The sequence below is a fragment of the Zalophus californianus genome, chromosome 5 (assembly GCF_009762305.2).
Source record: "Zalophus californianus isolate mZalCal1 chromosome 5, mZalCal1.pri.v2, whole genome shotgun sequence".
Classification (NCBI taxonomy): Eukaryota; Metazoa; Chordata; class Mammalia; order Carnivora; family Otariidae; genus Zalophus; species Zalophus californianus.
The window spans coordinates 115,985,948-116,002,478 of record NC_045599.1 but is presented as its reverse complement, the minus strand read 5'-3'; the positions used below and the strand labels follow the sequence as shown (position 1 = coordinate 116,002,478).

The 16,531-nt window shown below is 39.5% G+C and overlaps 2 protein-coding genes across 3 annotated transcripts in view; both read left to right on the top strand.

The window, feature by feature from the left end:
• Positions 1–563: 563 nt before the first annotated feature.
• The window catches only part of ITGA1 (integrin subunit alpha 1), a 167,818-nt gene continuing 151,850 nt past the window's right edge, over positions 564–16,531 (top strand). The window contains exons 1-2 of one of the 2 annotated variants that reach the window (XM_027606609.2): positions 564–696; positions 5,016–5,551. In XM_027606609.2, the coding sequence (XP_027462410.1) occupies positions 5,500–5,551 (52 nt within the window). In that variant the 5' untranslated portion in view covers positions 564–696; positions 5,016–5,499. The remainder of the gene's footprint in view (positions 697–5,015; positions 5,552–16,531) is intronic. The other variant, XM_027606608.1, reaches the window with a different exon arrangement.
• Positions 11,791–13,718, top strand: PELO (pelota mRNA surveillance and ribosome rescue factor). The gene is made up of 2 exons (XM_027606615.2): positions 11,791–12,815; positions 13,105–13,718. The coding sequence occupies exons 1-2, from the start codon at positions 12,090–12,092 to the stop codon at positions 13,534–13,536; spliced, it is 1,158 nt and encodes a 385-aa protein (XP_027462416.1). The 5' UTR covers positions 11,791–12,089; the 3' UTR covers positions 13,537–13,718.

The window sequence follows — 16,531 nt, the reverse complement described above, 5'->3', positions numbered from 1 at the left end:
GGAGAGGGAGGTGGTGCTCACTTTCAGAGACAGTCTAATTCCTTCTGCGCAATTTGACCCCAGGAAAGCAGCCTCCCCTTAAGGGCCAAGGAGCCCCGGCACTTTGAAAGTGCCCTCCCTGCCCCGACCCAGGGAGAGGTAAGGGGTGTGAAGGCGGGGCCACTGGGCTGGCGACACCCTCCCGAAGGTCCAGCCCTCGCCCGCCTTCCTACCACCTTAGGGAGCTGGCACGAAGAGCGGGATCACCCTCTCAATGAAAGGCAGATGTCCCTTTAAGGTTTGCTTTGCAGCCCGTGGACTTTAGCCTAAACACGAACCCGCGAAGCTGGCTTTATTTGTCCATGTCTCGGACAGAGCCTGGGAGGCTGCCAGTGGGATTTCAGAGACCGAGCGCGCGAAGGGGCGGGCGATGGGGCAGTAAGTCTGGGATATGAAAAGCGTGGAGAGGACCTAGAGGCATTCGTCAAAAACACAGGAAATTCACTCTTCGGCTTCTCGGCGCCGCGACTGACCGGGGCCGGAGACTGAGACCTGCGTCGGCAGAGTGGCCCAGAGCGCGCGGCTCCCGTGCCCAGTCCTGCTGCGTCTTGCCCGCCCATCCAGCGCGTCCCCCGGGCTCTGCGGGCTCCCCGGCCATGGCCCCCCGACGCCAGGCCAGCCCAGGGGTCGCTGTCGCCTGCTGCTGGCTCCTCACCGGTGAGCGACCTTGTTTTTTCCTGAGCATCTGCGTGCGGGGCTCCGGGCTACTTGTGGGTAGGGAGATACAGAGAGCTCTGGCCCAGAGAGGTGGAGGGAGAGCTGGTTCACTTTGGGACGCTCCAGGTAGTCTGGGCAGGTCCGAGTATAGAAAGGAGTGTCTGCGTTGTGTTTTTGATACTAGTTTTGATGTGTTTCAAAACCTTCCCCCGCAATGGTAGGAGGGAGACAGTGCTGAAAACTTTACAAGGTAGAAATGACTTTACAATTAAAGTTGTTTTGACAGTTTACATTGTATTTTAGGACTTTGCTGAATGTCATTCCCCCGCCTTTATTTATTTATTTCTGTTATTTTTTTATTTTTTTTATTTTTTTGGAGGAAGGAAACTAGAGGGCACCAGATTTATATGCAAAGTTCCTACCTTCCGGTTACTCAAGAGTGGGCATCATTGCATTTTCTTGCTGTCAAGTATTCAAGATCTTTTCTACTACAGAAGGAGGAAAGAAAGGAAAGCGAGGCAAAATTGTTTCTTGTCCTGAAATGATGTTTCTGTATAAGGAGGAGGAACACTTTGAAATTGAGAAAGGGATAGTCTCAGAGCAGACTATTTTTTTAAATGCAAAATATAGTATCGTTACTTGTGTATAAAAGGTATTTTTAAGGAGGGACTTAAAAAAAAAACACTGGAAATGCAAAGTTATATCCAATTTAGAAAAAGGTTGAATCATAGCATTTTCTAAGATTTTCCAAATGACTAACCCATGGTCAGATTTTACCATATACTGAGGGGGTATAGTTGTAATGGTGAAAGAAAAAGGCAGATTGGTGAAGCTTTGTGTGAAAGAAAGTTACCTGATTAATGGTTAGGTTAATGGTTGGGTTTAGCATATCATCAGTATTCAATGTTCAGTGTCTTTACTGCTGGCATGCTTATTGGTATTAGTTAATTTAACATTTTTCCATTAAAAACAGGGGTGATCAGGCCCATTTACTCTGATTTAGATGCCCAAGCATTAAGTCTTAATGAAGATCACTGAGAAATGGATTATTCACAAGCAAAACATTTTTCCATGGTGAAGGTGGTATTAAGAGAGTTAATTATGAGCTATTGACTTTTCATCCAGATATTTTCCACTACTCAGGAAGTGTCCAGTAATCCAAACAGTAGTAACTTCTGAACAGCTTTACAGCCCGTGAATGGTTTAACTTACTAGCTACTGTCACTGCCCTTTGCACTTATTTGACCTATGATGCCTCTTCAGCTCAAACTTTTTGGAGGTCGTTTGCATTTTGTTGTCATTGTACAAAATCTGAAGTTTTCTAACTACTCAAGTTGTACCTTTTTCATTTTACCAAATAAGCATCACTAGTGCAGAAACGATCAAATGTAGTTTGCACATCCTCTAAAAAGACAAGAATGAAACTTAAAAAAATAGAGGTCAACAAGTTACAATTTCACATATGTATATATGAAATATATGTATATATATAATTATATATATATATAATTGAAGATTTTTTAGGTTTAACTATTTACTCATGCCTAAAACAGTCACAGTTGCATACTGTGGGTTTTTTGCCAATTGTTGGGATAATATGCCTTGCTAAATGCAGAAAGGGACTTAAAGAATAATGCATAGATATTTCTAAATTATAATATTTAATTTCCTTTTGTGTGTGTATGTGTGTGTATTACTCAATCATACTAAAATTTAAAATTTATTACATCAGAATCAATATGTTCTTCATTTATGCTATATTTATGCCCATTTCACAACACAAGGATCTGAAATTTGACTTCTTCCTCTCCTTTGCTGCTTTTCTAGTCATCATACTGTCAGCTTTCCTGGAAACTTCTCAATTCATAGAATCCACACCCAACCTGTGGTCTCATCATCACACCTGCCCATGCACACTACTGTAGAGAACTCTTTTTGTTGCAAATCTGTACCCAACCTCTAATCTATCTTCTTAATAAGTAATTTTCATTATATCTTAGTCTTTTTAGTAAAACAAACAAAAACACTTTCGTGGTTCTTTATTGTCTTCAGATGAAATCCAGAATTCTCTACTGACCACGCGGGGTTTGCCCTAATCCAGCACCCTCTCTCTCCTACTATACGTATCAGTTTCCTATTTCTGTTGTATCAAACTACTATAGATTTATTGGCTTAAAAGAAGACAAGTATGTTACAGTTCTGTGAGTTAGAAGTATCACTGGCTAAAATCAAGGTGTGGGCAGAGTTGTGTGTCTTCTGAAGGCTGTATCAGGGAGAATCCAGTTCCTTGCCTTTTCCAGCTTCTAGAGGCCACCTGCATTCCTTAGCTTGTGGCTCCACCCTCCATCTTCAAAGCCAGCAGAATAGCATTTTCACATCTTTCCTCTGACTCTCCTTCATTGTCCATTTCCTTCTCTGACTCTGACCCTATTGCCTCTTTTTAATAAGGATCCTTCTAATTACAATGGACCCACTTGGATAATCCAGGATAATCTCCTCATCTTGAGATCCTTAATTTAATCACATGTACTGAGTCCCTTTTGCCATATAAGGTAACATTCACAGGTTCTAGGGATTAGGACATGAAGGTCTTTGGGACACCATTATCCTGCCTACCAAAACCCTGAAATGTAAACTTCCCATGAAAGCCAGTCACATTTCCTTACTTTCTACATAATCCTCATGCTCATTTTGCTACTGTGGCTATGATCTTGTTGTTTTATATATCTAGAAAAGAACTCCACCCTTCCTTCCCACCTCCCCCTGCCATCTAAACAAACTCTCTCCAGCCTTCAAAGCTGCCATCTAAAGGAACCCTCTCTAGCCTTCAAAGCTGGGTTTATATCATGACAACAAACCACCATCCCAATAAACTTCCCATTGGATTAAGAATTGTCTTGTATTAGCTTTTAACAGTATTTTAAAATGACTTGTCAACAAAGATTATTATTTTATGTAAGTCAAAGTCCCAGCAAAAAACTAGTGACATATATAAAACATTTAACTAAAGAAAGTTTAATAAAGGACTGTTTACAGAGGCATTTAAAGAACTGACTAAAGATGGCACAGCACCTAAGGACAAACAATAGTGAGAAGAAAGCATCTGAAGCAGCCGTGGGAAGAGAAGCCATTACCACTCTTAGGCCTGAGGAGGTAGCAGTGTCAGGTTGACTGTGAACTCTAGCTATGGGAGAAGGGCTGTTGGACAGGAGCCGGGGCATAGGAAGAGGAATGCAGCTAGAGCCACAGCTGAAGCCCAGCCAGGAGGGAGCAGGAGAAATAAATAACCCCTTCTTTTCCTCCCACTCTCTAATGTCTTGCCCAACCCTCTCATTGGCCAAATCCAAATGGCAGAATTAAACCTCCTGGGGAATAGGGTCAGGACATACAATAACAGAGAAAAACTAACACAATGCTGAAAGGCACATATTTATTGGGAACATATATGTGAGGCCTTGTGCCAAAAACTTTACGTGTATTATTTCACTTTAATCTCAAAAAAAGGAAAATTTTAGAATATTATCCATATATTAGAGATGAAGAAACCAAAATGCTAAGAGATTAATTTGTCCAAAGTCCCATGACTAGTAAATGGCAAAGCCTGTGCTCAGCTTTCTCTCTGATCTCAAATCTCATGCTGTGAAATAATATGCCATATAGACTATCAAAATGCAATCCATTTCCTTCTTGCTCAACCCTCTGAATGTTAAAGCCAAGCATAACTGTCTAAAAGACTTTGAAAAGGACCGAATCAATGATGTGTATCTGATATTTTCATGACTTTTAGGTATATCATGAAATTAGATGATGTCCCACCCTGTATTAACTATAACTCAAATAAGACTATCCCTGGATATTAAGAATATAGAAAATGACCCCTATTTGAGTTATATGTCTCTCCTCACTAGAAACATTTTAGTTAGCCTAAGAGCAAGGAGTCTTCCTTTGTGACTTTTTTCAGTTAAGATTTTCTATTCAAAATGAAGTCCGGTGAGGTGATGGCTGAATATGGAAATCAGATACTTACCCATAACAGAGAAATGACCTCCAGTGGCACACAATGGACTGTCGGGAATTATTGAAGATGGTGAAACTCTTTAGTCATTATGATGTCTGTAAAGGTAGCAATAAATTCATAGGATGTTTATTTAATAAATAGGCATTGAGAGTAGCGATGTTTAACTAGTTATGTTAACTAGTTAAACATCGCTGATATATGTTTAACTAGTTTGCCTATTTTTCGTCCCTGCTGTTGTGATGCTGTTTTGATGCATAAACTCTTGGGCCACAGCTTATAACTGTTGATTTTACTTCCTTAGATGGATGCTCCTCTGCCTATGTTCTTCCACCTCCAACCCAAGAAACTTCCCATTAGGTTTAGAACTTGCTGGATTTTCATATGCCCCTTAAAATATTTTGTAAAGTAGCTAGCTCATGTTTAAAACATATTCAGAAAATTAGGGATCAAAGTGCTATTCTTTACCTACACAATCCTTCTGTTGTATGAAACACAAACTAATGTATTTGAATTCATGTTAAAAATTGAGATGAAAGATATTTGGAATTGTTGCCACAATGCTAAAATCAAAATACATTGCCTATCCAGAGTGGTCTGTGACTGGAGAATTGTATTCACTCTCAAAGCAAGTACAGAAGAGTATCAAGAGATGTAAATGAGCTGAATATATTCCTGTCAAGATTACTGAGTTTCTGTTAGCTCTTCTGTTGTGCCAGCTCCTCTGAGGTCTCCAGGCCTTTGCATAAGCAGTTGCTCGCACTGCTTGCTTACCCTCAAGTCCCCACATGAACAACGTCATTTCCAAGAAACCCATTGGTCCTCCTTCCCCAGAAACATGTAAGCCTCTAGCATCTTTGCTTCTATACTATACCACATGATATGGTTAATTAAATATCTGTCTTTCTTCCCAGCTTGCTATATGCTCTGTGAGGGTAGAGTTTATTATCCTTGGCATCTAAGAATAATAGGCACTTGAAAATTTGTTATTGAATGAATCTCAAAAGATAGACAAAAGACAAACTCATAAATACTTAAGAGATCAGATTGTCTCTTCTAACTGTATCCTCACCTGGAATATATATATATATGTATATGCACATATATATATACACACCCCCATATTTATATCTGATTGAATGAAAGATACCATCAATTGAATAATGCATCATTATTTTATTCACTACAAAGAAAAAAAGTGCTGCCAATCCAATTATAATTATTAGACTGTTAGAGATGTTGAAAGGTGGGAAAATGTGCATCTGAAAATTACAAACATACAGTAAATCTACAGTAATTTTCTATCACATTTCTTTGTATTTTTAAAAACTGCATCATAAAATTTCAAACATACTCCTGGATATAAATGGCATTCTTTATGGATACAACGATATGAACCTTGTCCCTCTCCTTAGTTTTTTTCTATATGATGCAGGGGATAATTGCTCCTCTGTCATCAGCAGCCTCACCAAATCCCAAGAATGAGCTTCGTCTGAATATTCTGCCTCAGGAGAAATGTGACAGTAAAGTAATCAAAAATGTTCTAGTTGCACAGGATCAATGACTAGTTTTGGCAAACCCTAAATTTCTGTCATAAATGGTGACTAGTGCTAGGGCTATACACATATGAAGGGACCTAATTTTTATCTAAAGTCTTCAAGGAAAATTAAAAAGTCAACTAAGTCTTAAAAGGAGATTAAAATATATGCACTGGTTGGTATTAAGAATTCACTTTATGTGCAAAAACATTAATATTGTTTTATCCAAACAGTAGATCTCTGTAAAAAAAAACAAAAACTTTTCCTTTTCTCCTTTTGCCTGAATTAGCTGAATACTTCTCCCAGCTGTCCACTTAGCTTTGCTTGTGGAGGGCACATGGGCATCTTTGAACAACCTGAGGTTAGCACATTCTCTTCACATAACTGATTGCATTTATTATTAGATATTCATAATCAGAGCTCTGGCTTATTCTGCAAAGAGCATTTTCTAAACAGGCATAATAAAATTGTCATTATACATTATTTGCAACATTTTAAGATCTTTTCCTCAGTAAGATGTGTTTAAAATAATCATTTTCTTATCTAAGCACGGATATCTGAAAAATTGAAATAGGTTTTTAGAAACTTACCTTAAGAGTAATCTTCTCTTTAAAATTTTAGTAACATTATAAAACAGAATGTTTTCCTAATTTTAAGATGCCAGTGATAGACAAGTTAAAAATTCTGCATTAAAGAGAACTAACAATTATGCATCCTTTCATATAATGACTAGGTTTATATGACAATTGCTGTGCTGGGTTTCATGAACACAGACAAATAAAAGGTAGGCTCACAGTCTGAAAAAGGCACTAGACAAGCAAAGAAGCAATGATGGGAGGAGCCTCTAAGGTGCTCTAAGCAAAGGAAGGAAAAGATAACTATGTGTTGCAGGAAAGTTAAGTCTTGCAAAAAAAAAAAAAAATACTAGAAACAAGAACATCTATACAGCCTTACCATGCTAAGCCCAGGGTATTCAAACAAGATTTCCATTCTTCAGGAGCTCAGAATCCCTGATGCTGTCATACAAACCATTTCTAACATACCATTATAATAGGAAGAAGAATTGTAATCCAATTCACCAATGAGGTACATGAACTCATGCACTAGGGCTGACCTAAGGTTTCCCTGGAGAAGAGATACTAATATAAATTAATGGTACCCAACAGATTATCCATCAGTCAACTTTACTGAACAAGTTATTTTTCTAAGGCTGAATAATTATGATCTTGTTTAAGTGAGCCCTTGCCCCTTGCTTTGTCTGATCCAGATTTCTAGCTTCAGGTCAGGCATTCTTAGAGATATACCACATTATCTCACGTGTTTGTAGAACTCTACAGTTTACAAAGTATCATAATCTCAATAGAACCTTATAAGCGTTATCAAATGAGAGAGGCAGGACAAGTAATCCGATTTACAATTTAGAATGAAAAGTTCAGGTTTGTAGATGTTAGGGGACTTATCTAAAGTTGCTATAATCTAGCTAGAAAGATCATGACTCATGTCTGCTGACTCTTGCTATGCAAGTATTAAACTTGGTATTGATCTTTTACCACTGCAATGGACTTTAGGAAGAATAAAATTCAAAAGGTACTATGCAAAATTGAAAATAAATATGATAGGGTGAGATTATGAGTAGTGTTTTTCTTTTTTTAAAGATTTTTGCAGCATAATCTTTATAATTAAGACAATTTTAATTATTGAGTTCAATGCCCTCAATTCTTAAGTAAAAGAAATGGAGTTTCTAAGAGACTAAGGGCTGCCAACAGTTAGAGTAAAAACAATTGACAGGGTAAAAATTACAATCCAAGACATTTGACTTCTAGCCCAGTTCTCTTTTTTGAGACTGGAATTATATCAAAAACAACAAATTGAAAACTTTTAATTCTAGAGAGATTAATATAAATAAAATAGAAAAAATAGATATAAAGTTACTGATATAAAGGTTTCTATTTTGAAAAAGCCAGTAAGTAAATATAAAATTATAATTTAAAGTAACAAAGCTAAATCATGTTTTTTCTCATGATTTTGTGTATTTTGGTAAAGAATGAAAATGTCATATACTGCTATCTATTACATAACTGCTGTAACTACAGCAGTTTTACAATAAGAGGAACCATTACTAAGTGAACTCTAACTGGTAACGATATCATGCCTTAAGATAGCTGCCACACTTTACATCTGATCCACTCAGCTTATCGTCAATATATAAGTGCCTACTATGTGCAAGGGACTTTTCAAGGGTCAGTGGGGAAATAAAAGGATGAATCCACTCAGAGTTCAATAAGAAAGAAAAGACAAGTATTCCAATTAATATAATGAATGGTTTCAAATGTGAAATAACATTTAAGCAGGTGCTTAAAAAGAAGTAGGATTTATGGAGACAGGAGTGAGAGACAGTGACATTTTAAAGAAAGAGAATGGCATGAGTTAAGGGCAGCAAGTAGACAGTTCCCAGGATGTATGGGGATCAAAGATTATTCCTGTAGAATATAGGGTGCTGGAGGGTGGCAAGTGGAAAATAAAGCTGTAAGGCCAAATCATGAAGGCCTTGAGTGCTAGGGAATTGGATTTTAATTAGTAGGGAATGAGAACTCTAAATAACTCAAAATAGAAATGCAGTTAGTCTGGAAATATTAAGTTATCACACAAAATCTGGGAGAAACATCAGATCATTTAACAGTAAGCTCCAGTTTCTAAAAAATAGTTCCATTTCAGATCAAATAGTAATTCTATGAAAAATTTTGTAGTATGTTCAATCACCGAAGCACATCTATGTTTAAAAAGACAGCCAATGGGGGGCCTGGGTGGCTCAGTTGGTTAAGCATCTGCCTTCAGCTCAGGTCATGATCCCAGGGTCCTGGGATCTAGCCCCACATGGGGCTCTCTGCTCAGCAGAGTTTGTTTTTCTCTCTCCCTCTGCCTCCCTCTGCTCCCTCTGCCTCCCCCTGCCTGCCACTCTGCCTGCTTGTACTCTCTCTCTCTCTCTCTGTCAGATAAATAACATCTTAAACAATAAAATAAAATAAAATAAAATAAAATACAAAATAAAAACACAGCCCAAAGTAGTTAGGCCCATAATTTAAATAAACTTTTTAAAAGAACCACAGAATTAAGAGTCAGTGTGGATTTCCCACAGGTTTTAAATGTAGAAATATATGCATATTTTTCTAAAGTATAATATTAGATTTTTCTCAAGGACTATAATGGTATGACCTAGGCTGGGCAGAAGGAAAACTATGTTGAATGGATGAATATAAAGATTTTTAAAAGTAATAAAAGCAAGGAAGGGACTGGTGCTGGTGCCTTTCAGATGCTCTCACTTGGTTCCTAAGCTCTGGGTCTTGAATTCGTAAACGTGACAATTAAGGGGAAGTGGCAGTGGATGACAGCACATAATTTGTGGTTGCAGAGATTATTTCGAGCATCTATAATATAGCCTGCAGCACTGAACAGAGGAGAGGGTGCCAAGTTAAGCAGGTCTGAATTTATTTTTTTTATTTTTTATTTTATTTTTTTAAGATTTTATTTATTTATTTGAGAGAGAGAATGAGATAGAGAGCACGAGAGGGAAGAGGGTCAGAGGGAGAAGCAGACTCCCTGCTGAGCAGGGAGCCCGATGCGGGACTCAATCCTAGGACTCCAGGATCATGACCTGAGCCAAAGGCAGTCACTTAACCAACTGAGCCACCCAGGCGCCCTTAGCAGGTCTGAATTTAAAAGCTGGTTTTGTGATCTTGAATACATTTATTTTTCTGTAATTCATTTTCTTAATCTACAAAATGAGAATAACAAATATTTACAGAAGAGGATTAGAAGAGTATAGGAAAGTACCTGATGAACATTCAATAAATGATAGCTCTTAAAGAAAAATTTAACACTTACTAAGATCCTATTGTATGCCTGCCACTGTGATTCTGTGGATTTTAATCTTTGTCAGACTTTGAAGAGAAGTAAATTCTACTTAGAAAGGTGATCAAGGAGCAACTCAAAGTATTTCTCTCTCCTAGTTAGGAAATGTCCTTTGGAGAGGCAAGCCATCTTCACACTTCAATGCAATCAGTTCCTTACTCAAAGTTGCTGGGTTTTCTTGGAAGTGGAAGAAGGCAGTCTGAGTTAGAAACTTTATGAGGAAGGTGTGGAAGGAAGAGGAAAAGGAGGGCGAGAAACCACAAAACAATGCCTCTAATTTGTACTAGAGCTTTGGAAGGGATTTTTGTGTCCCCTGAGAATCTCTGAGGAAGATAATTGAGGCATCAGTATCAAGACTTGTGCCACAATCAGATTCCTGCCTTTCATCCTGGTCTCACCAGTTCCGGGTGGTAAGATTCCCTTTCAGTGCCATATACAAGATAAGAAAGAGAATGAGACGATATGTGGGTAGGACTACTCTGTTCACCTCCTCTGTTCTTTTTTTTTTTTAAGATTTTATTTGAGAGAGCAAGAGATCGAGCTCATGAGCATGAGCGGAGGGGGAGGGGAAAAGGGAGCGGTAGACGCAGAGCGTGGAGCCTGTTGGAGCTCAATCCCAGGACGCTAGAGATTATGACCCGAGTTGAAGTCAGATGCTTAACCCACTGAGCCACCCAGGCACCCCTCTCCATCTCATCTTAACTCTCAGGGAAACTCTGGTGAGCTTTTTATATTCACTAATCGTAAGAGGCAATCCTCACTCTCAACCCCCGACCACCATAAAAATGCTAAGTGACTTAAGGATTTTCTTTAAAATCAATTTTGTAGCCATCCAGTCGGGTTGGTCCTAGTAAATCAGATTTTCTCCACTTCCAATATCCTCAGCTCAATTTAGGCAGTGAGGATCCCGCTCTAAATTTTTGCGACCCAACCCCCAACCTTAACATTTCACAGGCTACAGAGCTGCGTAAAGCGGAGGCTGCCAATTTCGGATTCTGGGATTTCCAGGACATCAGGGCAAACAACTGAGAGGTCCACCCAGGGGTGAATTCCACAGATAGTTTCTTCTCTCTCTGGGGTCAGTGCTTTAACATCTGGGTAGTCAGATCGTGCAGACACGGTAACTAAGCGCAGAAAACAGCTGGGCACGTTGCTCTGAGCCCAGACCGACCGTGACCAGTAGTTCTTTGAAACCGTTTCTGGAAGTACCAAACTCCAACAGGCGTGCAGTGTTTGAGTGCTGAATAAAGCAAGCTGAATTTAGAACTTTGGGGCCAAGTCTGCACTTTTGAGAATTCCTTTTACTTTTGGTTAAGTTTTTTAAAATTGGTTTTACCCGGGGTAGAGGTGTACAGTGGCAACGTCACGCAGTTGGAAAAATAATTGCACTCACATATACTCCCCAGATTCTGCACAAACAGGTTTGGAAGAGAAAACTTAGGAAGTCCAAGTTCAGCATTAAAATAAATGACTCGCCACCAAAGATTACCAGCCCTTCCCTCTCGGTTTACTCTTCGGACACATCTCGCGCTTAGCGCGCCTGCGCCCGCGCAAACTACAACCCCGCCTCCTCCTTGGGGACGTAAAACGTGCGCCGAGAGGCGGGACGCGGGCTGCGCATGCGCCCTCATTCCATCAGCCGCTGGGTTTGTGCTGGCGGCTGGTACGTCGGAGAAGATTGTGTTTGCTGCAGTGTCCCTCCCAGGGGTCTGGCGTGGTGTGCCGGGAGACTAAGAAAAGAAGGGTTAGAGTAAGTGTTCCCCTTGGCTGCTTGAGTCGGAGCTAGAGTATTTCCTTCCTGCCAGGCAAGTGCCCATAGGAACCGGACCCCGCCCCCTTCCCGGCCTAGACTCCCTTTCCCCTCCCTGTCCCTTTCCCACTGGGGATCTTTTCGTTTCCTCTTGTTCTCCCTGCGAACCCCCGCCGAGGTCATGAAGCTCGTGAGAAAGGACATTGAGAAAGACAATGCGGGCCAGGTGACTCTAGTCCCCGAAGAACCTGAGGATATGTGGCACACCTACAATCTAGTGCAGGTGGGCGACAGCTTGCGTGCCTCCACCATCCGCAAGGTACAGACCGAGTCCTCCACGGGCAGCGTAGGAAGCAACCGGGTCCGCACTACTCTCACGCTCTGCGTGGAGGCCATCGATTTTGACTCTCAAGCCTGCCAGCTGCGGGTTAAGGGGACCAACATCCAAGAGAATGAGTATGTCAAGATGGGGGCTTACCACACCATTGAGCTGGAGCCCAATCGCCAGTTCACTTTGGCCAAGAAACAGTGGGACAGTGTGGTTCTGGAGCGCATCGAGCAGGCCTGTGACCCAGCCTGGAGTGCAGATGTGGCGGCTGTCGTGATGCAGGAAGGCCTCGCCCATATCTGCTTAGTCACTCCCAGCATGACCCTCACTCGGGCCAAGGTGGAGGTGAACATCCCTAGAAAACGGAAAGGCAACTGTTCTCAACATGACCGGGCTTTGGAGCGGTTCTATGAACAGGTGGTCCAGGCTATCCAGCGCCACATAAACTTTGATGTTGTGAAGTGCATCCTGGTGGCCAGCCCAGGATTTGTGAGGGAGCAGTTCTGCGACTACATGTTTCAGCAAGCAGTGAAGACCGACAACAAAGTGCTCCTGGAAAACCGGTCCAAGTTTCTTCAGGTAAAAGTCTTCTCCAAGGATAATTAAGATTGGGCAGAGGGATTTATATAAACTACTCTTAAATTTTAGAACCGGGAAAAGTACAAGAGGAGAAAGTATTCACTGGACTGTGATTGTGAGATAATGAAATAAAAAGAGAGTTGTTAAATAGCCTGTTTACATAGTAAACTTTGCTTAAGTCCTCAAACATACAAAGCCTTATTTGTGCTTTTGGCTTTAGGTCACTGCAGGCTGATTAATGGGTACTCTAAGAGATTCTTTTGTCTAACTTTCATAATTATGATTCTAGGTACATGCCTCCTCTGGACACAAGTACTCCCTGAAAGAGGCCCTTTGTGACCCTTCTGTAGCTAGCCGCCTTTCAGACACTAAAGCTGCTGGGGAAGTAAAAGCCTTGGATGACTTCTATAAAATGTTACAACATGAACCTGACCGAGCGTTTTATGGACTCAAGCAGGTGGAGAAGGCCAATGAAGCTATGGCAATTGACACATTGCTTATCAGCGATGAGCTTTTCAGGCACCAGGATGTCGCTACGCGAAGCCGGTATGTGAAGCTGGTGGACAGTGTGAAAGAGAACGCAGGCACGGTTAGGATATTCTCTAGTCTTCATGTATCAGGGGAACAGCTCAGTCAGTTGACTGGAGTAGCTGCCATTCTCCGCTTCCCTGTCCCTGAACTCTCTGACCAAGAGGATGATTCCAGTTCTGAAGAAGATTAATGATTGGACCTTATAACTGATAAAAGCTGTGTCTCCGTTGTTACATTTTCTTAGCATCCTGACAGAAACCTGCAAGGCACCTTGTGATTCTTACAGGGATATCTCATGTATTTGGCCACACTAGGTATTTTGTGATTGGCAGGACATGTGTTCAAACTAAATAAATTAAAAGGAAATAATCACCATGTGCTACCATTTTTATTAATTAGAATAATTTATGTAGAAATTATGAGTTATTTGCAGTACTTAAAAACATTTTGTGTATATAAGAATGCTTATATATTTTTCGGGATAGATCATAAAATCCCAGTGTCATACTTTGAAATAAGTTTTCCTTAGGAAAAGCTGTTTAATATTTTATTATCCTCAGTTTACATTGTTTATTTTAATTCTGCATAGTGTTCTTGTACGGTATTTAATGATCCCTTTCCTACATTTCCTCTACACTTTTTTTTTTAATTTGCTATTTTAAGTGATGGCCAAATAATTTGTAGACTTTTCTAGAAGACAAATTTAAAATGGTATTTTTCTTAAGAGACTTGTTAAATCAGTCATGTTACAAGTAAACTCTTGGTGGGTTTTTGTTTGTTTCGCCTTGTTTTACAGTTAATCATACTTGCTTTGGAGGACCGCTTCATCAGTGATTTTTAGATCATAGAGTTTTGATCTGCTAGGGATTCTCAAGATAAGTTATTTGAGTTATCTTTATTTTTTAAAAATGCAATTAAGGTATGTGATTTGCTTGTTATGTGGCTAATTAGTGCTAAAGCTGAAAAGTAGTCCCTGCTCTGGGCTCCATTTCTTTGCACTGCCACACTATGTATTTATTTGGCTTATCCTAGATATATGTAGTGCTATCTTATATTTCTATGTGGCATTAGTCTGTGCTTGTACATTCTTATTGGACTCTCTCTCAACATACTATTTTAGGGAGTGAGAAGGCCTGTTCAGAAAGTTTGATTAAGTCACATCATTAGTAGTATGTGGTAGTTGACTTGTACTCCAGTACTCTACTGTAATGAGGGAGTTTATGCTAATACCTGAGAGTTTAAAATATTTTCATTAAGTATTTTGGATGTGCATTTTAAGAGTTGGGGATGGATCCTTGAAATGAATTGCATCCTGACCTTTTACAAACCTCAATTTAGCAAAATAATTAGGAAAGGCATTATGAAGAAAGAGTGGTAATTAAGTTTGTAACACATTGGTACCTACTTCAAATACAGATACTAAGTAAACTTGTGCTGTCCTTTCTGTGTCTGGGCTTTTCTCCTGGGACAAGTGCCAGGTCTGGGGATTATTTTTTTATAAACTTCTAACTAATCTGAGTTTATTTTAATCTGTAATTAGGAATAGATACTTCCTGGGCGCCTGGGTGGCTCAGTTGTTAAGCATCTGCCTTCGGCTTGAGTCATGATCCCAGGGTTCTGGGATCGAGCCCCGCATCGGGCTCCCTGCTTGGTGGGAAGCCTGCTTCTCCCTCTCCCGCTCCCCCTGCTTGTGTTCCCTCTCTTGCTGTGTCTTTCTCTGTCAAATAAATAAATAAAATCTTAAAAAAAAAAGGAATAAACACTTCCATATACTTTAAAATCACATTTCTACATATCTATCTCCTAATCTAAAAATAATTTAGATTGTCATTTTATTATAAATCCATGGATATTTAAAATACTATGAAAAGCATGTTATTAAATCATTTGGTAGAAGGATAGAAATGAAACTGCTAAGATTCTTAACATTAGAACCTGATTGATAATGACTCATATTGTCAGTAAGAATTTGGAGACTTGGGGCATATATTACTCTCAATCTATACAGTACCGGTTAATCCTAGCTCTGCTACCTACTGTATTAGAAACAAGGAGAAATGAAACCTACCCATAAATCTGACCAATACATTTTAGGTCATAGGTTCTCAAATTTAGCTGCTTGTTAGCCTGAACTTGGGAGCTTTTAAACTCGTTACCAAGACTGGATCCCAGATTCAATAACCTTTTACCCCTAGAAATGACTTTTTATAGCTCTCCAGGTGATTCCATTAGGTATCAAGACTTAGAACCACTGATTCAGGCCTTGCTATTCGGAAGTGTGGTCCATGGATAACCAGCAGACTATGGACCAAGACCCTGAGAGCTTGTTAGAAACTAGAATCGTGGACCTTCTGAGTTTCAGTCTGTGTTTTAACAACATCTCCAGTTGATTACTATGCATAATAAAATCTGATAAACATAGGCAATAGTTTATTCTCCCTGTACCAGTAAAAATTTCTGGCTGGGGTTGCCAGCCATAGAGAAGAACATTTGAGTCTCAAGGTTGATTTCAAGAGCATTAATTGGCCAGTATTCAGCTTAACTATCTATAAAACTTCTCGAAATAAAAGCGTATTTTTTTTTTTTGTCTATAAAGTACTTAAAATATCTTCAAGAATTCCTATTTTTAAAAAGTTATATTCTGGGGTTCCCGGGTGGCTCAGCTCAGGTTGTGAGATGGAGCCCTGCACTGGGCATGGAGCCTGCTTAAGATTTTCTCTGTCCCTCTCTCTTCATCCGCCTCTAAAAAAAAAAAGTTACATTCTGTACCATTGTCAAGAGTATAAATCTTCATATATTTATAGGGTGAAATATCAAAATAGTGATACCATATAAAATTTAAAAATTAATTTTTTTTACTATTCTCTAAAAAGCAAAATGAACCATAAGTCTTTGGAAATCATATTCAGTAGTCTAATTCATTAATATGAATGTCTAATTCAACTTCTATTAACTAATAAGGAACAGTTTGGTTACAAATGGAAACACCTCTCAAGGCAATGTTGTAAAATGTCCATTTACCATGAGGTACTTGTAAACAAAGATTTGCTACCCTCCCCCGCCCCTGCAGTATAATAAATGAGAAGCTGACAGATTATTTCATTTTACTCTAGGTATGAAATATATCGTTTATTTTGCTAATAGTTCCCCCGTTTATATGTTAAGTATTTTGCTAGCTTTATGTC

Bases quoted from the DNA above. Each gene is read 5' to 3' on its own strand.
- PELO (XM_027606615.2), top strand. From the start codon at position 12,090: ATGAAGCTCGTGAGAAAGGACATTGAGAAAGACAATGCGGGCCAGGTG. The intron at 12,816-13,104 runs GTAAAAGTCTTC...TTATGATTCTAG, and splicing joins ACCGGTCCAAGTTTCTTCAG to GTACATGCCTCCTCTGGACA.